General features: G+C 44.5%; 1 protein-coding gene across 3 annotated transcripts in view; it reads left to right on the top strand.

Moving 5' to 3' along the window:
• ZFAND6 (zinc finger AN1-type containing 6) overlaps positions 1-25,105 on the top strand; it is a 54,270-nt gene that overhangs the window by 23,728 nt on the left and 5,437 nt on the right. For 2 of the 3 annotated variants that reach the window (XM_055003005.1, XM_055003006.1), the window contains exons 2-5: positions 9,215-9,377; positions 10,767-10,878; positions 12,789-12,895; positions 17,655-17,876. In XM_055003005.1, coding sequence (XP_054858980.1) covers positions 9,224-9,377; positions 10,767-10,878; positions 12,789-12,895; positions 17,655-17,876 — 595 coding nt within the window. In that variant the 5' untranslated portion in view covers positions 9,215-9,223. The remainder of the gene's footprint in view (positions 1-9,214; positions 9,378-10,766; positions 10,879-12,788; positions 12,896-17,654; positions 17,877-25,105) is intronic. The other variant, XM_055003007.1, reaches the window with a different exon arrangement.

A 25,105-nucleotide genomic window follows, 5' to 3' on the forward strand; every position in this document is an offset into this window, starting at 1 on the left:
ACACCAACTTTCAGGTCAGCAATGGAATGTCCTGGAAGATTAAAATGTTCTTCCACTGTTGTTTGAATGTTGCAGTTTCTAATGTCGGATTTAGGCCCATTTATTCTTTTGCGTAGGGTCTGACCTGTTTGTCCAATACAGACAGTAGAAGGGCATTCCTGCACATGATAGCATATATAACATTGGAAGACAAACAAGTGAATGATCCTGAGATGGTTTAACTGGTGTTGGTAGGTCCAGTGGCAATGCTTTTAAAAGCTACCTTCATGAAACTGAAACTCCACTGTAGGAATGGTGGTAATTTTCTCGGCAAATGACACATGTGGCAACCATCACTAATCTCAAAGCTGGACATTTCCAGTGTCCTCTGGACAGAAACCTAATTTTTGGTTCTAAAATGTCCTGTTCTAGATGGATTAATGATCTAACTTGTATAAGGCAGCTTCCATTGAAGCTGAATTTACTTAAGGACAAGCTGGTTTTTGTGATGCGATGCAGGAATTATTCTTGGACAGGAAGTTGTCTGATATTAGGCTGAAAATGTAAAAAAAAAAAGTTGGGTGCATCTAGTAGCTTAAACTTGGAATACTGAACATGGTGGCAGCTAGTAACGGTTGATGACGATGTTCCAGTTCAGCACCTCTCTCATTCCTTATTTCTCCTGTCCTTACCTTGGTACTTGGTTTGTTCTAATAAAGAGGATGGCTTCCATGGAAGAGAGCATGCGTATAACTTCCAGACAAAATTGAGATCCAGCATTTCTCAATAAAAAATTAACTCAATGCTAGCAATGTATTAAGAAGAATGAGCACATACACATGTGCAGTGTGATCCCCCCCCCCCCGAATTTATCAGTCAGTGCTCTTTAAAATATTAGGAGATGCTTCACAACTGGTCATATGCCATTTGTGTTTTTCCCAAAACCCTATCCAGTCAGCCAAAAGTCAAACCTTTTCTTGCCATAGATTGGGGGAAATAATTTGGGCCAGAGCCGTCTCAAGATGAGGGAGGGGGACAGCCTGGGCAGGATATTTATTCAGTGTCGTTTCTTCTCCTTCCCTCTTAGCACTGCTGCCTTCAAGGGGGTGGCTCCTTTTTGCTCTTGCTCATTTGCTTACTCGTAGCAGGGAAGAAGCCACTGGAGGAGAACTCTGTGTTTCTGCCTGGACTTTGTGGCTGTTCTCGGTGGCTCCTATAAGTTTGTGGATACAGACCTGTTTTTATTTTAATGGTGAGGAGGACAGTGAAGTCCAACGTAAGTGTAGCTGGGTCCGTTTGGTGGCATCCTTTGGCAGCTGCTCTGCCTGGTATGTACTATATAATGAGATGTGGGAGAAGCTGGGTCCTTGTGTAGGCCCTTTGCAACCATGTTTTCCATACTCCTCTTTTCCTGTTTCTGCTTTTCAGTCCTGCAAAGCCATTTTATTTGCCAGAGCTTTTAACAGGATATAAACTGCTAGCATCTTTTCGGAGGAAAGCATTCTCTTGGGCTTCATTCCATTGGTGTAAAATAATAATATTTTAACTATGACTTGTCAGATGCCATGAGCCACAAGGAAAAGCAGGAGATAAATATTTAATAAAATAAGTTGTTCTTGTGATGGATTCAAATGATTTGAATGTAAATGTCATTGACTGTGCACGTTTACGTGAAGATTCAGAGGCATCATTGAACAGCTGCATGGCCTGCTCCCAAGTGATGCAGAATAAAGGGGAGGGGCTCAGTAGCAGGGCTCTTGCTTTGCATTCAGAGAGTCCCAGGTTTAGTCCCCAGCATCTCCAGTTTAAAAGGACCAGACAGTAGGTGATGGGAAAGACCTCTGCCTGAGACCCTGTAGAGACACTGTGCATCTAGATGGAAAACCCTGGCCTTGACAGACGGATGCTCTGACAACGTAAGGCGATTTAATAAATACGAACTGATATTTTACATGATCCAGCTGACAGACACATTGGCTGGTCAGCATACGTGCTGTACACTAGATGACTGCATATTGCCTAGGCAATACATGAACTTGGTGTGGAAGCTGTGTGTGTTAACTGGTCTTTGTACAAAATAAGTAAATCAGTTTGCTGATAAAATATTCAATCAGCTTGATTTTCTGTACCTTTTAAAATGATCAGCTAATTGGTCTGACCCAAGAGAGAATTTCTCCATTTCCAAACTCAAACGATGCAATGTGACTGCTCTTTTAGAGAGTGTGTGTGTGTGTGTGTGTTTAATTAGAGGAGTTAGTTAGCTATTTGCACATTTGCAGGCATGTCGAAGGCTTCTGTGTGATCCCTGGAACAATCTGAAAACCAGTTCATAGTTTACTCATAAATGCTTTTACTCCTAAAACAGACCCTTCTGTGAAACTCTTTCAACTCGCAATCAGTCAGTTTGTGTTTTGTTCACAGCTCTTCTTTCAATTGATGTTGAAATGGCACATTGCTTTTTAAGCCAATGTCACAATGCTTTTTTTCCTATAAGTTCTTTCTAGGGTGGCATTTGTGATTATTGCTGTGACGTGCTAGAGTAGTGAATAGTCTCATTTATGAATAATACCACTTGCTGTGCAGCAGAGTGTTGTGAATAATTGTAGGGTGGAGAGAAGTGACCCTTTTTTTGCTGCTTACAGCTTTTTAGGAAAACTTCATATAAAGAGCTGTTTTCCTTTGCCGTCTGTGTCTTCTGTCTGAGATTAACCAGAGTTACTTACTAGCATGTTGTACTTCGCAGTCATTATCATCTTTGATCCTCAAGATGGTGTTTTACTAATCTGTGTTGCAGCTGCACTCACCCTTTAGTGTAAGTATTAATTACTGCTTCAGTGTACCCAGGCTGCTCATCAGCTGCTATACTCAAAGGCATTCACTGAAGACAGATCTTTCTAAAATAAGATGCGGACCCCGGGATTCCAAACGTCTTCGTAGTTGGCCTCCCCAAGGTTTATGAAGGCAGATTGGAGATCGACCTCCATCAAGAGAACTTAAGTTCGCTGTACTGCTCTCATTTCCTACCTATCGCCTTCTTAGGTCTCCAGCTCTGCCTCCTCTTTGCTGACCCAAGACTTGGGTAACTATTGGAATCTCACCTTTCGGCATCCACTTCCTGTTCACACAGTGTTGCATCGTTGCCTTTGGTATGTCTTGAATTCTAGGTCACACATACACTGACAGAGTCCGTTTGGCAAGCGTTGCCAGGTGCCCAGAATAAGTGTTTCTGAATAGGTTCTTGTGGTACTTCGGATAGGTACCTTTATAAGGAAGAATGAATGAGAAGGCTGTCCGAATCCCTTGACACTTCACATATTGTCTAAGGATGAGCAGGTGTAACTTCTGGATTGGGAGCCAGGTCCTTTCTCAAACTCATAAGAATACTGCAGCATGGTAAAATGTGGGGGGTTACGTTAGCAACCAGCATGCGTAGGACCGGACATCGGCAAGGTTCAGGCTTATCTGTGCATAGGTGTTTGAATGCTGTCATGGAGTGCTCATACTGTATGTCTAGGAGGTGGCAACTTCGTTTCAGGCCACGTGGATGAGGATTTCAGGAGGTTGTGCGTAGTTGTAAGATTTAAATAGTCTGGGTTTTTTTTCTCTCCTACTTTTTCCAATCTCTGGCATGATTTCTTAACATTAAACTCAGGCAGTGTAGTGTTCCAAAACCATTTAATTGCTTGTCAAACCTTGCTCCTGAATATTCATTTCAGATGGATGGCTGAGACAGGATACACCTGATTTGATATCTTTCTCCCCCTTGCTGCTGTCTTTAAACAGTGATGCTAGTAGAGTGCCGTTTGCCGTTAGTGCGTCTCTGATGGGCATCTTGATTCTCTTGACAAGCTGCTTGGAACCTGCATTCCTTTTTCAGTTAAGTCTCTCCGAATTGACAAAGTGGTAGATTTTTCAGGTAATGTGGCGTTAGGGAACGATCCCAATGAATTTTTCTACTAATAAAAAGGAGGAGAAAGTGTAACATGCAAAGGAATACCCGTCTGCAAGAGAATTTCTGCAAGCTAAAGTTCTGTTTGTGCAAACATGGAGGTAAATATTTGTAACTCTCTCTGCGTTGCAGTAGAAAAGAGCAAGAATCCAGTATCACCTATAAGACTAACAGAATTTGTGGCAGGGTATGAGCTTTCATGAGTCACGACTCACTACAGATCTGTGTTTCAGTGAGCTTCAGGTGTGATTATAGGAATAGAGCTCTTCCTGACTTTAGGTTTCACTAGACATTGCAAAAGATGCGGAGTGGAAGCACCAGTTCTGTATCTCCTCACTCTTGCTAGTAAAATCTGCAGAGTGGTAAGCGGCAGCCCAAGCTCTGCTCGCGACCTGAGTTCAATCCTGGCAGAAGCCGGGTTCAGGTAGCTGGCTCAAGGTTGACTCAGCCTTCCATCCTTCCGAGGTCGGTAAAATGAGGACCCAGTTTCCTGGGGGTAAAGTGTAGATGACTGGGGAAGGCAATGGCAAACCACCCCGTAACAAACAGTCTGCCAAGAAAACGTCATGATGCGACGTCCCCCATGGGTCAGTAATGACTCGGTGCTTGCACAAGGGACTACCTTTACCTTTTACCTAATATAGTAACGGCATCTCACGATACATTTGATTGCCCTGGATCGCTGGCTGTTGACAGAGAAACATTCAGTATAATGTCTTCTTGGAGTTGTGGCTTGTAATGTCTAGCAACACGCTAAACAAGCAGTATGAAAAGTTGTTCTTCACGGTTCTGGGTACAGCATGTCTGTTGTAAAGTACTGCAAGAGACCGTGCAGCCGTACTCTGAGAACCTGATTCCTCCCCCAACTGGGATAACTCTGAATACAGGGAGGTTATAAACCCTGAGATTTAGGACTAATCCTCCTAAATGCAACCATTGCTAACCCTTTTAATTGACTTCTGCAATCTAGGAAAGCTAACAGGTCTACAAGAATGGAAGCGGGAATGCTAACTCTCAATAAAATTTCATAAAAGGGGAGTTGGGAGTGCTCTTTGTAAGAGTCCCCTGATCCCCAGGAACAAAATTTCAGAAGGTTCGGTGTGCCACACAGCAAGTCCCATTTTGTGAGCTTTTTTTGCGCACACAGTTTGTGGCTATAGCCTCTGGTTCTCCTACAGCTGCTTCCTGCAGCTCCTTTTCATTTAAATCCCAAATCAACTTCGGGAGAGGCTTCCCCACACACATCTACTGCATGACATTTCGTTTGGCTGGAGTAATACAATAAAGTTCATTTTACGACTTGATGAGCTTCTAATTACAGCTTAATTCTTCAAAAACATACACACCCCACTCTTAACATCTCTCTCTCTTTCTTTGTCTCTTTTTGAAAGTACACAGAATATTCAGGAGTTTGTATCCAAGGTGTTGTGTCCTGTTTTCCTCTCTAAGGAGAAACTGGTAACCAGCTTAGCGGGTACTTGATCCAGTTTTTCTGGTCTTCCTTTTGTATGGTATTTTTCATCTCTGTACTCTTTTCTTCCTGTTTTGTGTTCTCATTTTCCACCCTCCCCTACGAAGTCATTGTTGTGTTCAAAATCCATTCAAAGTACGTTATTCACTGTTGAAGTCTGCGCTGACCCTGTAGCTATTGGCCTTACTACATTCAGGGAACCCATCCTATAATAACTGGCCTGCCAGGGCCCCCTGAGGGTGTTTCATAGAAGCTTTTGCTTTGCAGTATATCCTGAAACATGTTCTAGGTCAGCTATAGGTATATGTTTGGTTTGTGTAGCTTTTGCCGGTCACGTCTGTTGGATGTTATTGTTATCCTGTTTGAACAGAATGCACATTTGAGAAAGTGCATAATACTATTTTAGCTGGGTCAGAGCTTCCGGTATGAATCCAATCGAAGGTCTGTTTAATCTAGTATGTTTGTTTTTCCCCTACAGTAGTTAACTAGGAGCCAGATGAGAAGCCCGCAATTGGGACATGAAGGAAAGAAACCTTCTCCCATAGCACCCCTAGCCAATGGCATTGAGACGTATACTGCCTCTGTTACAGCTACTTTCTGGAACAGACAGAATGTTCGTGAACATTCCATTTATCCATTATGGCTAACAGCCCTCGATGAGCCTTTCCCCCATAGATGTGTAGTCTTCTTTTTAAACATTTTAAACAGCGGTCATTACCACCCCGCACTCTGCTGGGGAAGATCAGCCGCAACTGGCAAACTGTCTTTCAGGGGAGTTTGTCTGCTGTTAAATGATGTGCTCCTTGAGACAACATGGAGTTCCCTGAAACACAGTTTTGCTGATTCGTCTTCTTCCTGCAGCAACAAATGCAAGAAATACAAAAGTGTACATGCTTTCTCGGGAACAAGTTCCAGTTAGTTCAGTGGGACTTCCTGAAAATTGAGCATAACATTGAAACTCACCGTGCTTCCTTAAAACATGGGTTGTTCAGTTTGCAGATTTCAGCCGGATGGATATCTTGCATTGGGATGTTTAACAGTTAATTGGATGTATTAGAGCATTTCTTTGCATCCAAGCGTGTTCTTCCGGCAACACACTTGGTGTTCACATGTTTATCTGGGCCCATGTGCTCTTTAGATTCTTCTGCTGCACAACTGATAATCTGCTCATGTGGCAACTTCTGCACTGGGTTGCCTAGAATGGTGGTGTGCAGTTTTTTTAGCACTCGGCTCGTGAGGACAGGCTATTGATCCTGTCCGGCTTCATTCACTGAACCTGTGATGATGAATCGATTTGCACAGCATTCCTTTTTTTTAAGCTAAAAAGCAGAAATTTCAGGGAGCAGCGTTAGAGAATGCAACAGTGTATAATTTAGCGTGGAAAAAACTACAGCTGCAGACTCGAGGCTGGTTAGAAGCGTCAGATTTCTCTGCGTGGTTGTGTGTGCAAGTACACAGCCCCCTGAGGAGAGGCTGGTGTAAAGGGGCAGTACCTGTGGGAAGCCAGAAGTTATTTGTGGTTGCAGCTGCAGAGAAAACTCCAGCTGTGGTCAGAGAACCGGCGGCTGCTCTCTCCATGTACACAGTTGCATGGAAGGATTTTTAAGACCTTCCATATGTCCTCATGCGCCAACCAGTCTCCAGGCAGCCATCTGCGGGCGATCCCATCTCTCAGGGTGGCTCATCTGGGATCGACTAGAGCTCAGGCCTTTTCTGCTGTGGCCCCTGCTCTGTGGGGAAAGCTCCTTGAGGAGCTGAAGGGAGCCCCTGCCTTGGAGATCTTTAAGAGATGCTGCAAGGCCTCTCTGTTTGCCAGGGCTTTTAAGGACATTGGAATGACATGTCCCTTTAAAGGGCGGGAGGGAGGGATTTGGGGATTATTTTATTTTGATTTTCACTATAAATGTTTGTAGTCGATTATTGTAAGCCACCTTCCCCCATAAGGTGGGGTAAAAATGTTTTAATAAATAAGTAGTATAGGCCTTTCTAGCTTACCCCATCCCAAAGACTTGGGGCAGTAACTTGGGACAGTGATTTTGTTATGTAACTTTTGCATTTGTTAGCCAACTTGGTGGCCATTATGAGGACAGAAAGTGGGGGTATAAATTGTGTAAATAAATAAGCATGCAAATTCCTCTACCTTGGCTATCGGAAGCCAGTTTGAATTTTAGAAACGTCTTGCACCACCAGTGAGGGGGAAATGCTCAGGGTTTGGGGAGGATTCCACAGTTAAGGGGCAGCTGCTGAACTCCTCTTTGCACCCTTCAGGACCAGCATATGGTGGGCCAGGGACGCTGTGGAGTTTGGGGAGACAAAAGGGACAAATGACCTCTGCACCACACAGGTGGTACACTTAAGAGTGCATTCCCGGGCCCAGTGAATGGCTTGGGAACACTCGATGTGGCATCGCCACTCAAGTCAGTCTGTTGTTGTCAAAGCCACTGAGAGCCCGACAAGACAGAAGCATATAATAAATTTGGAATATACAACACACCTAAAGGGCCGCTGCTCCTTAGATAAGCTTGATCACAGGTCTTGGGGCAGCTGTTCCTTTAAGTGTTTTCTTACAGGGCAAGTTTGGTCATCCTCTGCTAAATTGGATGTCTTCCTCTGTGATAGCATAGACTCTTTTTGGAATGCTTTTTCTGGAGGAAGCCTATATAGGTACCTCCCTAGATCAGGGAGTGATACAAGGCTGTCCCCCCCCCCCCAAGCCATCTGGAGGGCTGTGTTTTTGTATGTTACCCCTTCCGAAAACAGGAGTTAAGTTGTTGGAGTGCTGGTTCTGACCGATTAAAAACTTCACCAAACGTCAAAAGATTGTATCTGTCTTGTGACTTTTAAGTTTTGTCAGCCGCTCTGTGAAACTAGTGATAATGGCACATAAATTTATGTGAATAAAATACGCATGGATTTACTTATATGTATATAGATGTAGCCCGCTCTTCTATATCAAAATACTCAGTGGCTCACAAGTAATAAAGTAAAATAAAATGCAAAGTGAAAACTGAAAATAGATTTTAAAAATTTTAAAAAGATAAGCAAACATAGCAGTCAGTAAAATGTCATTGATAAGAGAAGGAGAGAGAAGTTAACTGCTAAGATTTGGAGGAAATATTTTAATCTGGTGCCTTATAAAATGTATTATAATTTTCTTGCTTTTCCTGGGTTTTCCTGTGGCTTCCCATTGGAAAATGTGGTGTTTCTTGGGGTAATAAAATGCATCTTCTTTGGTGGCTGAAGTTAGTGTATTTCACACGCTCACAACCTAAATACACATTTTAATATGGTGAAATATTTAATTTACCCCACCCCTTTTTGCATATTTCATCTCTCATCCGTTCTAAAGAATGTTGCCAGATGAGCTTTCTGTGGAAAAGAGAGAAGAGACTGTATTTCTTCAGAACGTTGACTACAGCCTCCCTTGATCAGTGTTTTGGGGGGGAAGTTCCTGGGTATTTTTTTACCCCCCATAACCCTGGTGGGTTCCATTGTTCAGGGTTAAAAAAAAATCACCCCAACTGCAAAACTCGTCCTATGGCTGTTTTATGCCCCAGGTGCTTTTTGTTTACAAAAAGAAAACTGAGCCTTAAGTTATTGTACTTTGGTGTGATTATTTATTAAGGTCTACGTAGCTATTTCCTAAATAAGAAGAAAATGTAGAGCCTTTTCTCTATGCATTCTGCCAAAAAAGTAGAACTGGAGAAGAATTCCACCATGATGAAACTGGTGAAAGGCTGTGATGAAGTGTCCTGGGAGTAAAAATTGGTCTGAATTCATTGAATCTCCATCTTGTCTTTTTCTCTGGTCACTAGAAAAGGAAAATGGCTCAAGAAACCAACCATAGCCAAGTGCCTATGCTTTGTTCCACTGGATGCGGATTTTACGGAAACCCCCGCACAAACGGCATGTGTTCGGTATGCTACAAAGAACATCTTCAACGGCAGAACGGTAGCAATGGTAGAATTAGCCCCTCAGGTAAGCGTAAATGCTAAATGGTGTCTGGCTTGGCACCCCAGGTATGCAGGCTTTATATGGGGCTTTTTCGGCATCCCAAGGTAGTTGTAGTCCCCCCCCCCAACGTATATGCAGAATGTAGCAGTCTAACCAACTTTTGTCGTATCAAGCAGCTGCTAAGTGCAGAGAGAGAGAGAGAGAGTGTTTGGCCACAAGAATGACTAATTGTGTGTGAGTCCAGTAGTATCACCATCTGAATTATGATTCAGCTGGAACAGTTATGCAAAAACAAAAGTGTTAACACAATAGGGTTTTTTTCCCCGTCAGTATAATTATAGCAAGTGTCATTCTTGCAGCTTGTGCTTATTTTTGGTAAAGTATAATAAGCTGTATGTGTCCAATGCTGGTGGTTAAAAAAAAATACATAGTTTATTTGTCACTGAAGGCTTAAACAAGCAGCTAAAATAGGGAAGCATACATAAATTGAGAGCTGGGGTGGGTGAATGCACGGGCCAGAGATGGCCTGGAAGCAGGTGCTGCAGAACTAAATGATAAGTGGGTACCCCTCTATCCTTTCCTCAGTCTCGATCCGAAAAATGATAGGGCTGCCTTCAGACGCTGCAATAAAATGCTGTGTGGGGGCATATTTTGTTGATTTGCTGTTGTGTATGTCCTCTTCTTCACATAAGTTTCAGCAAATCAGCAGTCCCCCATGTTCAGACATGGTAAAGATTTGGACCTTGATGAAACCGAGAAAGTTTGCGGCATGCCCCATACACAAAGGCTGTGGAGAGTAGTGAGGGGCACACAACAGTAAAGCAAGAACCTGGTTTTGTGCACAGTCAGAGTTTAGTCCCAGCTTGTCATGATGTCCAAATAACTTTCGCTTGGGGGCGAGGGGAAGGTAAACATACCTGTTGAGTACTCTCACTCTCAAACTCTTAACAGGAACGCTTGCAAACGAACAGACTCAAGTATGCGTTCCTCCCTTGTCGTCTTCTTTGTCCCTGGGAGCAAAATGATGGCCATGAAGGGTTGGATTTGCAGAAGAGATGGATCTTTAGCATTCTGGGTATCTCTATTGGGAAGCCATGTTGCTCGCCCTACGGCTAGCTGCTGTCCCTGCCCCTTCCCCCCAATATCTTGTTCTGGAAGCAGTAGCAGAAGGATTAGGCAAGTGGACGCGTGCTCCATTTCAGATTGCATCCCAGAGGCCCCTTGATAGTTAAAAAGTTAATATCTCAAATGCTGTTTCTAACAGACTTGATGAGCTGGCCATGCAGGCCTGGTTCATGTGTTTGTTTTTGAAGTCTGAGAAAGCTCTCCTCTGATCTTAATGATACAGGATCAAGCCTTGGATCATCTTAGCGCAGCCAAACCTTTCCTTAACACAAGTGCTTCCTCTTACAGCCACTTCTGTTAGTAGTCTCCCTGAGTCTTTACCCGTTCAATGCACTGAAGGCAACATCCAGGACTCTCCATCAACACTAGACTCTACACCTGTACCGCCTATGCAGCCAAGGTAAAAGTTGCCGATTTCGCTGATATATTTTTTTTAAGCCTGGGTGTCACTTTCTGTCTTGGCCCTGTGGATTCTGCATTTGGGGTTGGGTGGTAATTGCATGGAGGGCCCACTGCCCTCTCAAATTGCTATTTGTGACCTGTTGGCAAGATCTTGGCATTGCTAAGGTGACTAAAGTCTGGATAAAACAGGAGCAACCAGTCCTTCCTTCCTTCCTTCCTGAGGTGTTTTTTCAAGGTAATCTTGGTTGGTCGTTTTATTAATTCCAGGGGGTGAGAGAATGTATATTTAGTGTCTGGCTGGAGCATCAGCTCAAGGGCTAGATCCAGCGTGATACAACAAAGAGACCCAGGTTCAAATTTCCGCTCCGCCATGGAAGCTTCCTGGGCCTGTCTCAGCCTAACCAACTTCACAGGATTCGATTCAAGAACACCTTAAAGTCCAACAAGATTTCCAGGATATAAGCACTCAAGAGTCAAGCTCTCTTCATCAGATCTTGAACGCTTATAACCAGGAAATCTTCTTTGTCTTTAAGGTGCTACTGGATTTGAATCTCGCTCTTCTACTGCAGACCAATACGGCTACACCTGAAACTCTACTGCAGGGTGGTTGTGAGGATAAAATGGACGAGGGGAGAAGGATGTAAGCTCCTTTGGCTCCCCTTTGAGGAGAAAGGTGGGGTATAAATAAAGTAAATATACTTCCTTAGGCATCAGTAGACATTTTTGAGGCCAAGAAGGCTGCTTGAGATTGCCGTGCTGAAGGGAATAAGCAAAACAGGTGGGGTGAAGGAAGGAGGCGTCTCAAGGGAAGGAGGACTAGGGTTTAGTAGCACATCACATGGTTTGCATGTAGAAAGTCTTGGGCTCATTCCCAGATGCTTGCAATTAAATGTTCTCAGGCAGCAGTTACTAAGAAAGGTCTGAGCCCCTGGAGAGCTGCTGCCAGTCAGAGGAGATAGCACTGATCTAGGTCTACCAAGGGCAGAATGTTGGCCTAAGGCAGCCTCAGAGGTTCATTTAAGGGAAGCCCTGCGATGGGAAATGCAGGAAGGGAAGAGATCTGAGAGCTGTTTGAGATGGAGGAAGCACTTGGGGGTGTCCATGTCCTTTGGCCAGGGTCTTGTATCGCATCTTTAAGCCCAAGCATGTCAGTGGTTCCCCGGCTACCAGACTTGGATTAATACAGTTTTTGCCTTCTGTTGTTTTCCGACTTAGCAGACCTGTTGTCTTTGCTTGACCTGAGAATGTCAGCAAGCCACTTGCTCACTAAATGCTTTAATTTGTGGTATAAAAGCCAGAACTGGGAGTCCTTCTCTGGAAGTGTGTTTCAGTCCTGATGCTTGTGCGCTGTCTGTAAGAGCCAAGCGTTCCTTTGTAGTGTTAAGAGGTTTCTGCCTCTTTGCTGCCAACTTGCAGGTGCGCAGACCTTGTCTTAATGCAGTCTTCTAGATGAGCTGTCACCGAGCCTCCTTATTTCTTCAGGGGCTATAGCACCTGTCCTGCTCTAACAAACCACCACCTCTTGTACTGCATGTGCATCACTCTTTGTTGGCTTTCTCAGTGCACCACGGGATCCTGACGCAGCAGCCCAGAATCGTCGTCCCTCCCAGTCAAGCACTGTAGGCTTGATTGCCATAACTGCCTTTATATCACCATCATTTGTCAGCCCCTTTCCCAAGTAACTCATCAGAGTGGCGAGTCCAGGGCGCTGCGTTAACTCTGTTTCTCTTGTGGTGATACATGCTAAAAATGTGGGTTTCTGAACAGATGTAGAAGAACAGATCCTCCTTTTCATATGCCGCTGAAATTGCTGCCTCTTACAAAGGGCTCCAAAACTTTTTTGTTACCACTAAGACTGAATCCACTTTCTGAACAACAACAAAATGTGTGCGGGTGTTTTTGTTTCAGCCCTGTGTCAAGCCCATCCTCGCTCTTAGCAGAATCAGTAGCATCATCCGAAGTGGAAAGTACAGACCTAGTGGACAAAACAGTTCCTGAAAAAGAAGGCGTGCAAGGTCAGTACACGGAGTTTGCGTCTTTACAGTCTCTGCACAGGTTAAGATAATGGGGGAGCTTGGTTTATTGCTGGTTTTCATTAACTGAATGGTGCCAGTGGTTAAAAAGCAAAATGCTGCCAGAATCTTAGCTGAAAAAAGAGGCCTAGTGGATAGGTGACTTTTTAAGGGTGCCATTCTATTATTACTATTACTATTACTATTATTATTTAGATTTATAGCCTGCTCTCCCTACAAGCAGGCTCACAGTGAGTAACATCAAGCAATAAAAACCACATTAAAACATAAAATTCAGCACAAGAAAGCAGCAAGTCTACACAGTGGCCCATATGCCAGACCTGATATGTCCCATGGGGTGGGAGATGGTAGCTGTGGCTATAGGAAAGGTTTGTCCTTTGGGATTTCCTGTTGAGTTTGCTGATAATAAAAGAGAATCGGCTCGCTCAGCAATCAAGAGAGAATCTCTGTGTGCTTCATAATTTTGTGGGAGGAGGCAGAGTTTCAAAACGTCACGACTTGTTGTCTTATTTCACTGCTTTTTTAATGCTTGCCAAAGGAGGGAGGCAAAGGATTCACATTGTGTGTTGCTAGACATTTAATCTTGCTGAGCTTCTGCGCTAGGCTAAATAAAGACGTTTTGCAAATCCCGTCATTTGCCAACTTGCAGCTTTTTGATTCAAAGCCCAGAGTGCTTTTTTACATCTTGCTACACGTGACTTAATGTTTCCATACCCTGGTTCATGCCATCCATCTGCTTGGGTTTTGGAACCCTCCCATTGACTTCATGAAAGACCAAACTCGGCATAGCTCGGCAGAAAGATGGCCATGCCGGTGTGGCATAGCGGCTAGAGTGCTGGACTAGGATCTGGAACCAACCAGGTTCAAAACCCAACTCTGCCTTGGAAGGTCGCTGGATTACCCCTTGTCCTCTAGGTTTCTTTTTTGCCCAAACTGTAACAAAATGCTAGGGAATTCCTTTATAACATCATTCAGTGGCAGCACAGCTTTAGCGTTGAGCATCCCTTGATTATCATAGCTAAAAGAGATGGCAAAAACCACCTTCTAAAAATTGGACACGCTTTGTTTCAAATTCAGTGTGTGTTCTGAACTGTGCTTGTCGAGCATCGTTGTTGTCCATTTTCGAGAACTACAACTATTTCCAGTATTCTACAATGACTCATCTTCCTGCTCTCTTTTAAGAAGATAGCATGGCTAACAGCTTAATACACACGGAGTAATCCTGTGCTTTTTAATTGAATGTCTGTCTCTATATTCTCATGTCTTTGTTTGTTTGTTTGTTTGTTTGTTTGTTTGTTTGTTTGTTTGTTTGTTTGTTTGTTTGTTTGTTTGTTTGTTTGTTTGTTTGTTTGTTTGTTTGTTTGACTTATAGTCCGCAATGCAGGCAGGCTCAGAGTGGATCACAACCTGATTAAAACACAATACAATATTCAATAAATAACATATAGTTAAAACAGGCAGCAAAATTTAAACAGACAGCAGATTTCACAGTCCTGCAAGATCACTGGGTCTACAGAGGCTAATACACAGCAATGAGCTAAAAATCAGGAGAGGGTGGTCTCCCTCCCCCCTCCCTCGGTAGGAGGCCAAGATCCATTAGGGATGGCTTTCAGATTAAGCTAGCTCTTGGTTATGCTTTCAGTAGCAAGGTCCATAAGATACAAATATCCAAGCTGCCATACTTCTTGTTCTAGGTGAAATCTTCCTTTTTTTCCTTAACATCTCAATAGAACAAAATAAGGTTTCTTTCTCACTGATTCCCATTTAGGCATCTTTTTTTAAAAAAAAAAAACTTGTACTTCACTGATAACTTCTGATCTGTGTGGCCCCTTTTGTAGCTTGGCTTAGTAGCACCAGTTCTATTGTGTCTGTAATCTGGACTTGTAAAGAATTTGCCGCATGTTCAAAGCAAAGTCATTGGGGGGGGGGAGGGGGTTACCATAGTGAAGCTGGTGGGACATGCAGCCGTTGGCCTTGAGCTGCTTTGGGTGGGAGGAGCGGGGAGCAACCTTAGCTGCAGTTGGTCTTGCTTGATGCAGTTTTGCGAGAAAAGACTGTGCTGTTTCCTGTGAACACAAAACCTTCAGCACTTAGGGAGTGCTGCTAATTCTTGGACTGCTAGGAATTGCACCACTCGTGGGTCTTGGAACTTTTTAAAAGTGGTTGGCTCTCTGTGACGTGTGAAATCTTAGGCATACCAATGAAGAAAGGATGGTGTGCCATGATTTTTGCAAACCTCAAGGGATTCTCTTGTTGAAGGGTCTAGTGTATAGTGGTCTAGAGACACTGGAGTTTTGGTAACAAGAGGGCAAGCCACCTCTGCACCCAAACCCTGAAAAAGAGCACAGCTACTGGATCTCACTGCATAGGGCTCAGAAACGCTTCCTGCTTGTCACAAGGTCCCGGCTTGTTGTTCTCGTGTGATGCAATACGCTTGGTACAACCCATATCTAGCTAAGAGGCTGTAGAGGGCTGGGAAGGACTCAGTGATTTCTTAAGAGGTAGCCTCCCCACCACGCAAAGAAGAATTGGGTCAACCAGCCCCATGTGCAATTGGGCTCTTGCACTGATCTTCTGGCCCACAAGTGACATTATCCAGCGCTTTTTTTCTGGGAAAAGAGGTGGTGGAACTCAGTGGGTTGCCCTTGGAGAAAATGGTCACATGGCTGGTGGCCCCGCCCCCTGATCTCCAGACAGAGGGGAGTTTAGATTGCCTGCTGAGCAGCGTGGAGGGCGATCTAAACTCCCCTCTGTCTGGAGATCAGGGGGCGGGGCCACTAGCCATGTGACTATTTTCAAGAGGTTCCGGAACTCCGTTCCACCGCGTTCCAGCTGAAAAAAAGCCCTGACATTATCCGTGTAATAAGCTGGAAGGTCCATTTGCTCCTCTCTACGCCTCTCATGAGCGCTTGGGAGACAAGTGGGATATAAATTCTAGCAGGAAATTTGAAGAATATAATGAATCCAGAAGAATATAATGAATCCAGCAAAACAACCAAGCCCAGCATATACAGAATTCCTAATAGGTATGTCAGCTCAGGTCCTAACAACCCCTACCCACCCAGCTGTTGGTCTTTAATGGGCTGCCCTTGAAGATTGACTAGCCAAACTTATTCAGAGCTTGTAAGTGTGTTGTAATGCAGTTGCTAGTGTCCCTCAACTCTTTTCAGTCAGTAAGGAATCCTCCAGTATAATAAATTTGGAGTGAAAGGCAACATCTTGGGAGTTTTTCTTCCAGTCCTCGTTTAAGAAGGCTACGTAAAATCTGAGTTATTAAAAATAAATATGTTCTTTCTGTCTAGAGAACTTGTCCTCTGGAGGCTATCTTCTTACACCACTTTTTAAAAGTATGGTTCCTAGGTAGTGTCCGTGTCTGAAAATACATGAAAACCTTAATGGGCATCTTACTTGGGAAGAAGACTATCACATGACTCTTATCTGTGCTGGATCTACATCTGCTAAAACTTCCACCCAACAAATACGGTGTTAGATATACCTGCATACTGGTTAACGTGCCGAGCACAGATCCACGTAAAATTTGGCACATACGATTTGTCTTGTTTGTAATTTTATCTGTAGCCTTGCTGAATCCTTTTGATGGCATTACACGTGTAATGGATTGGGATTTAAGATGGAAGGCACTACCTTGTATTCCATCTAACCATTGATCTTATAGCACAGTACTGTGTACTGCGATTAGTGGCAGCTGTCCATCCTCTCCGCAGTTATCTTCCCCTGTTTTGATACCTGTTGCAGGTGACAAGCTTTGGCCTTGCACAACTGGATTATATCCTGCCTTCTGCCCTCCCGCAAATAACTGCAGTTAGCTACTTGAGCACTTACGGTTCTTCGCTCTCAAGCTGGGTTGTGAATTGATCCTTGAATAAGTCCTCAGTATGGATCTTCTGTTACAATATTCTTTGTACTGGCAGAATCATACCTCCCTGTTTCTCCCCACCCCCCAGCAGCAAGCACTTCTAAATATGAAATTGCACACTTCCCCCAGTGTGGTACGGTCATGGAAATAACCACGGCTTCTGTGCACCACACCCGCTCAATGAAAGGCCTATGTGGGTAGCCAATGTGGTGATCTGCAGGTGGCTATTTCCTAGACCAAATTGCTTTTGAAGCAGGGAGGAGGGAAATAGTTCATTACCCCGACTTCAGACCTGGTTTGCTCACTGGAACACGCTCTAGTTTTTAAAGTAACATGAGTAAAGATCTGTTCCTCATGTCATATCATGTGTGTTAAGCTAACTTTCCCCCATTTCTCATTTCTTGTTCAGTTTACAATTTGCTTTGTACTGGGAAAATCTTCATGCTTAAATCCCTGTGCACGTTAGCAATACAAAGGAGTTCATTGAACAGCAGGCGGTGGCGGGAAACCTTAGTCAACTTACTCTGAAGTGGAAAAATTGCATCAGTCTTTGCAGAACGCCCTTCCTTTCCTCCATATTCCTAATATTTTTCCTGTCCTCTGTTTTCAGTGATAACAGAACAGGTCAAAAATCACATCTTTCCACATTAATTCCTCACTAGTGAATCCAACCACTCCCTGGGCATGTTTGCAAAATGGATAGGTGCTGCATTGTTGCAACGCTGAAATGCAAATAATTACAAAACTGTGTAACAAATGCAAACAAGCTCTGTGAAACTGAGAACACAGCTTAACTTTTATTTTATTTTTTTTACCCCCCAATATTTTTACATCCCTAAAATACACATCCCATTAAACAAATAGAATCAGCATCAGTGGACCTGGCCGAGACAATTTCAATAGACAGTACCGGAGAGGAATTGTCGATGGATAACTCAGATTTACCTGACACTGCCAGGGGCTCAGAAACAGAGTGTGATTGTGATGCAAGCATAGAAAATAATATAGATGGCCCTGATTTCCCGGATAAGAGCTCGAGAGTGCGAATGAAGAGGCATGACATGGATTTAACACTAAACACAGTAGGTAAGTGAGTTTCATTATTAACCGTAGGCTAGAACAGTGATTCCCAAATTGTGTGCTGGGACACACTTGTGTGCCGTGAGAGAGGCTGATGCATGCCTTCAAAAATTTGAGCCACCATGTTGGATGCACCAACTCCAAGAAAGACTTTGCAAAGCCTGGGTCTCCGACTGCCTTCTGTGTGGGGTGGTGAGCAAGAGTAAGCCTATCGGGTTCCCTGATGCAACCTGCAGTGTAGGGGAAAGGCGTAGGAGAATCCCAGAAGCATCACAATTGCTGAAAAGGCAGCATGTGAGCAAAAGGGAGGACAGAAGCAATATTTAACTGGGCTTCCCCTACATTTACCAAATGTTCCTGAGAAATGGTTGAGAAAATGTCTCTTTTGGAATACGAGTGAAGTGTGTACCTGGGGAAATAAAGACTGTGTACCAGGTATCAAAAAGTTTGGGAAACACTGGGCTATATAAATTAGCTATAATAAATACCTGAAACATCTAGTTGCAATAGTGGCGGTATTAAGAAGGCATAACCAAGATTTGCCCATGATGGGCATGAACAGAGTTTGCTGCTATCGTTGTGTGCTTCCCCCCTTTCATGAAACATAATTAAAGGCTTCTGGGTTTGAGTCAAACTCCAGGTTGCCGTGATGTCCAAATTCCAGGTACCAAGGTGAATTGGACTCTTGTTTCCTGCCCTTAAACTAGAACTGTACACCAGCAAGCTGTGTTCATGTCCATCGCAGCTAAACTTCTGTCACGATATCTGAATGCGCCTCAGTATACAGATGGTCATAATCTAGCACTCCTTTTAGTCCTATTGATTACAAAGGCAGAAATTTTAAGCATGTGTTTAATTCTTTCCTTGGAATCAGTTGGACTTCAGAAGTGCTAAACTGAAGGAATCATGCCAGACCTGATTAATTGGCAGTGAGTCAGACCACATCCTTCTTGCATCCCTTTTTTTGGCTTTGGTGCAGATGTTGCCCTTTGTTAGCAGATGTCTCCTCCTAACCTGCTTCTGCCAGTGCTTTTATTCTTGTTTGCATTATGCAGTAGGTGTTGATTTTTTTAAAAAAAAAAAGCTTTTGCTTTTAGCTGCCTTCCAAATTGTGACAAGCTTTATGATTATGTGGGGTTCCCCCCCCCACCACCAGTGTTTAACTTTTCTGCATGCTGTTGCATCCAGATGTTTGTGTATCTCTGTCTTGCATTGTGATTCTTCTCCTAATAGTCTTTCTATTCATACTTCCATTTGCAGCTTCAGATCTCCCAACTTCATGCTGTCCCATAAAGAGAGAGGGTGTCACAGACAAAATAACACAAGCTTGTTCGGGCGGGGGGGGGGGGGGCTGTGTTTTTTACCATTTACTTTCAGCTTCCTGCTGTCTAAGCATTCGTTTTCTTCAAATGTGTTTGCCATTTTTGGCAGGGTTTTTTTTTGCAGCTCTTGTGTGTTTGTCACTTTTTCCTGTAGTCATCGGCTCTCTTCCTTGGAATAAAAGGGAAAATTCTGCACACATAAGGAGCGATAGGACTGGCAGCCAGTCACCGTGTTTCTTGGAGGTTTGGGGGAGAGCTTCTAAGAAATTGTTGAAGGTGCTCATACATGCAGTGGAGTTCCCCTTTTCATACTGACCCCCCCCTCTCCTAGTCACTAGAAGCAAAGTCTCCAAGGGTGATAGTGGTGGTGGTGGATATGTTATAACTCTTAACCACTGAACCTGCTGTTACAAGCACCTGACCACTAAAGTACCTGCTAGAGCACAGTCTGCCCTTCTGTATGGTGGAGCTAATGATGTTCGTTGTGAACCATTAAATATGCTGCCCTATTATTATTCTATCATTTCTCCAAAAGAACATGCACTTTACTGGGCAGAAACTTGTGTGGGCAAGTCAGTGGTTTTGTGATTGACCAGGTACACCGTTGCGTTGCTTTCTTTCCACCCCATCTCCAGGCAAGCCTTCCTTGTTGTATGATTAGGGTGCTTCAAGAAGTGTTCCTTGGTGTCTGTTTTAAAGGCAGCGTGTCCCCCATTCTCATCAGTGAAACACCAGAGTGTTTTAGGGGGTGGTCCTTCTTGTACGCCTGCCCAGCGATATTGGGGGTTGCTTGTAGGAATGTATTGGCAGAGAGAGAGAGAAAAGGGAGACCTATACTGCTCAGGCGCTTTCCTGCTATAGTTGGGGATGCACTCGGTGCTGTAGGGTAGTTCGCACGGCATGCTTTCTCTCACAGCACACAAGGGTGTCCCACTACGCAGCCCAAGCATCTGTCCTGAGAGCCACCACACTCCAAAAACAACTTCTTGCTTTATTTCTGTCTCTTCTAATGGGCTCTGGTGTAATAAAACCCCTTTGACACAATTGTCTCCTGAGGTTGGGGTCCCGCCAGTTACGATTTCTCACCTGACTTTGCAGTTCGCTCTTGACGCCTTTGTGTAGCACGTTCATCTTCCTGTTTTGGAGCAGTCTCTGTGAAGTAGTGCTGGGAATTGATCTCTCCGTACTGTCCTGTGCTGGACAGTGTTCCTGGTTAGGTCTTGTTAGTCTTCTGATGCTCAAAGGTGAAAGGAAGGAAAGGGAAGTTCTTCGTGTACTTCCTTGCCCAAGGGCTTCCTGCTCTGTGCCCCCTTTGTGCTCACCCTTATATCAGAACTCCTTCCAAAACTCACGTATAGCCCCCCTCGGACCATAAACATCTTTGTCCCCCCCCCCAATCTCTCCGCCTTCACTCTTAACTGAAGCTTGTATATCTGCCATTTGCACATTTCTGAAACCCTCGTGGCACCTTCCCCTCCCTTGATGTCCTGTGCAGGGTCAGACTAGACATGGTAGAGAGAACAGGGGTCCCTATGAATTGCTCACATGCCCACCCTGGAGTGTGGCTGTTTTATCGGGTAAGGGGAGCATAAGTTAAATAGAGCCACCCCATTCATCTTTTTGCACCCAGATGGATAGAGACCTTTATTTGTATAAAATATTTACATGCTGCTTTTCTTCTGCACTACAGCTCTCAGAGCCCTCTTACAAACAATCCAAACTTTTTTAAAAAATAGCTAATAATTACAATACCCTGACTTGGATAACCCGGATGAGCCTGATCTCGTCAGATCTCAGAAGCCAAGCAGGGTCGGCCTTGGTTAGTAATTGGATTGGAGACCTCCAATGAAGACCAGGGCTGCAGAGGCAGGCTATGGCAAACCTCCTCTGTCAATCTCTTGCCATGAAAACCCCACCAGAGGTTGCTATAAGTCAACTCTGACTTGAGGGCACTCTCCCCCACCAATAATTAAAGTAAGTTGTGATTGGTTGCAGTTCCTTCCTGATGTGACTGGCGTAGCCTTTAGATTGTAAGCTGTTGCCTGGACTTTGGTTCTTTTGCCATTTTTTTTAACATTAGTTGGTAAAACAGAACATTGTCAACAGCGGTATAGAAATATTAATGTCTGTATTCTTTAAAGCTGGAAAACAGGGTGATGTGTCTGTGCTCTTGTACAGCGTAAGCCAAAGCAAGTGCATAAATGGTATCCGCATATTAAAAATGAGAGTCATGCATAAAATATCAGCCTGCTGCTCCAAAAAAGTTAAGGGCACTTGAGAATATTAAGAGGAGGTGAGAATTTACACAGATTCCTTCAGCCCACAAAATCTTTGTTCCTGGGAATCATAGTCCACCATGAATGGCATAGGTGGCAAGTGAGTCTGCAGTGAGTGGAAGAATCAGCAGAAATTGCCACCTCCGTGTATAGTTGGATCCAGGCAACTGGCTCCATAAAATAGCCCCAGCCAACCAGTACGCACAGTAAACCTTCTGGGCAGCCATTTAAAATCAGGATACTTAACCCTCAGAAAACGGCTATTTTAAAAGCCCCATTATCCCTTGCAGTGAGGGGGCCAGTAATGAAGAAACCAGGAAGACTCAAGCGCACAGCTTTGTACTGGGCTTCCTGAAGCTGTCTGCAGTGAATTAGAAGTTCATTTTGAAGCTACAGGTTGCTAATAAAGGAAAACTCTTTCATAACTGGATGAAACAGCTCCTTGTTTAGTATAATTGTTAAGGCGGAAAGAGGCTGCTTCCAGTTAGGAACATATGAATATGTATTTTGTTTAGGATGGGGTTTTTTTGCTTGTGGTCAGAAAGAAAAGACTGTTTTCATCTCATCTGTTGTTTTCTTTGGCATTTTTTGTTTTGTGTATGTGGTGCCGTTGTGACAAATTGTCACAAAAGCAGTGTCACTTTTATGACAAAATTCTATTGAACTTTGTTCAAATGGTTGGAAGAGGGGGACAGGATTTAATTTCAGTTCTGTCCAGGGCCGGCGCGCCCATGGAGGCCAGGTAGGCGGTGGCCTCGGGCGCGTGTGCACGGGAGGGGCGCTGGAGGGGGTGTTGGGGGTGGAGGCGCGCGCAGCGAAGCTGGAGTGACTGGGCTGCCTTCAGCTACTGCTGCAGCCAGCCAGCCAGCCCCTTGCTGCCGCCGCCGCCGCCGCCGCCACACACGCCAGCCGGGCACAGCCTCTGTGTGCCGCTCAAGCAGCGGCTCGCGGCTTCTGCGCCCAGCTGGGGCGTGCGGCGGCGGCGGCACGGAGCTGGCTGGATGGCTGCAGCAGCAGCTGTAGCCAGCCCACGCCAGCTCCGCTGCGTGCTCCTCCACCCCAGCTGGGCGCAGAAACCGTGAGCTGCTGCTGGGGTGACGCACGGAGCAGCCTCCGCGCGCCTCCCCAGCCCCGGCTCGCAGCTTCTGCGCTCGGCTGGGGCATGTGGCGGCGGCGGCACGGGGCTGCCTGGCTGGCTGCAGCTACTGCTGCAGCCAGCCACCTCAGCTCCGCTGCGCACTCCTCCGCCCTGGCCGAGCGCAGAAGCCATGAGCTGCTGCTGGGGCGGCGCGTGGAGCAGCCTCCGCGCGCCGCTCCAGCAGCAGCCCGCAGCTTCGGCGGTCGGCGTGCCGCCCAGCCCCCCTGCGGCGCGTGATGACGTCTGCGATGACGTCATCACGCCGCGCAGAGGCGCAAGGCACGCTGCCGCAGGCGCCAAAACCTCTGGCGCCGGCCCTGGTTCTGTCCCAGGTGTAGAGAAGACATTAAAGTATCTTGAACTGTCATATCAGACCAGAGCTTTTCATGAAATCCAATAATGTCGCTGATTTGGACTTGAGATAAGTATGACTCTGAACAGTGAAGCAAACTGCTGCCTCTTCTTTCAAGACATCTTCCATAATGCCATCTCTTAGTTGCCTTGGAAATCAGGTTTATATATGAGAACCAGTATTACAAGAAATACCAGAGTATGTGATGTTTAGAATTGAGCTAACCAGGGTTCTCATTTCTCTCTCTCTCTCTCTCTCTCACTCACTCACTCACTCACTCACTCACTCACTCACAGACACACACACACACACACACACAACCAAGATTCTAGCCCTAATCATGGCAGATAACATGCTTGAAAATGTATAGGTAATACCTAATAAGGTATTGCTAAACCGAATTTCCAGTCGTCAGTCCGTGAGCTTCGAATGTCCTGCAGAGCTCCTTTCCTCCCTGCACAGCTAGTAAAATAAATGGAACAGAATAGTAAAAACGCTGTGCAAATTGTGCAAAATAAAAGAGGATTCTGTAGAGATAGGGGGAGAACAACGCTCAAGGCCCTTGATCTTGCCAGAGGTTGATTCTCCAGTGCATTTCAACCTCTGGTTCATCCCAAATGTGTACACTCGTCACAGGCTGAATTTACGGAAGGTTTTGTTTTAGTACAACTGATAACATTAGCAGGGGATAGAATCCAAGCTAACCTTTCTCTAGGTGCAAGAATTTCTGTTCACAGAGTACAATTTTTCCATCCTTCTCCTTTCTGCAGCAGCCTGAAATGCCCCCTGAAATCCTGTTCCTGGGGCCCCCTTTCCTCCAAGAACAGAATTCAGGGGGCATTTGGGGCTGCCACGGGAGGAAAATTATACTCCGTGAGTGGAAGTCCTTGATCCTACAGAAACGTCTAGTCTGCATCCAAGTCTAGGGCCCAAGTCCTTTCTTTGAAATCACGTGTTTCTAATGCATCCATTATTTGATTTCATAAATTTTTATGTCATTTATACCCCTTCTTTCTTCCCAACGGAAGAAAGAAGGGGTATATTCTTCCCCATTTTATCCTCTCAACAGCCCTGTGAGGTAATTTAGGCTGAGAGTGTGAGTCTAGCCCAAGGTCACCCAGAAACTTTCATGACTGAGTGGGGGATTTGAACTTGCGACTCCCAGATCCTAGTCCAACATAGTCTACCCATTAGCCCACACTGGCTGCACTATGAAATAGAATAAGGGTCCGGTCCAATTTATGGAATTCTCAATTTTGTGTCATTTATTTTTAGGTAGGGGCTGTTCTGAATCTGTCAACACACCATGTTTTAGTCCTAATGGTTACATGTGCCTTTGCAAAGGGTTGTGTTTTTTTTTTAAATGCAACCATGTTCCCTCCTGGGACATTAGTTACTTTCCCCCCATCCTTCCATTAAAGCTGTATAAATATGGTCACATGTGTTGTGTGTGTGTGTGCCAAACTGCAACACAAAAATGTAGAAAGTCATATTTGCATCCCAAGATGCTTGGTTTTCATTTGTAAAAAGGAGCGTTATAGCCCTAATGGCTGCATAGAGATGCTGCGGTGTGCTCAATGCTTGCTGAAATCCCAAATCTGAGTTAGCCACATATGATTTACAGTAATTTAAGTAAGGCTTCATTCTGTGCGTAGCTCATTCACCCTTCCCTGTGAATTGCAAAACCAGAATATATTTATGCAGAAAATAGTAGAAGAGACTAATAAATTACATGCAAAATTATGCAGTTTTGCATCCCCTACCTAATTTGTCAAATTCTTTTGTGTGTATTCAAAGCATATGCAGTCCTTGCCTCTCTCTTCCTTTATGCCTTTCCAATGAGAAGGTTTTAACATTAATTTATTTGCGCATCACTGAGGGCTCTTCCCCTTTGCTCCTCCTACCCTGTTCATATTGTAATACTTTCTTTCCTGTATATTTGAAAATATTTGTGAAAATGCTGTGGCTTTAAGTCTTCAAGTTCTAAAAATCTGTCTTCCCCTGGGTAGCACGGTTGTTCTCATTTCTGTCCTCTGACATCTGGGAAATAGAAACCCACCAGCTTAATCGATAGGATGAACTGACTTGACAAATTGAAATGGGTTCGACCCTACTGTAGTGATTGTCCTTAGCAAGGAAAACACTGA

The sequence above is a fragment of the Eublepharis macularius genome, chromosome 18 (assembly GCF_028583425.1).
Source record: "Eublepharis macularius isolate TG4126 chromosome 18, MPM_Emac_v1.0, whole genome shotgun sequence".
NCBI lineage: Eukaryota > Metazoa > Chordata > Lepidosauria > Squamata > Eublepharidae > Eublepharis > Eublepharis macularius.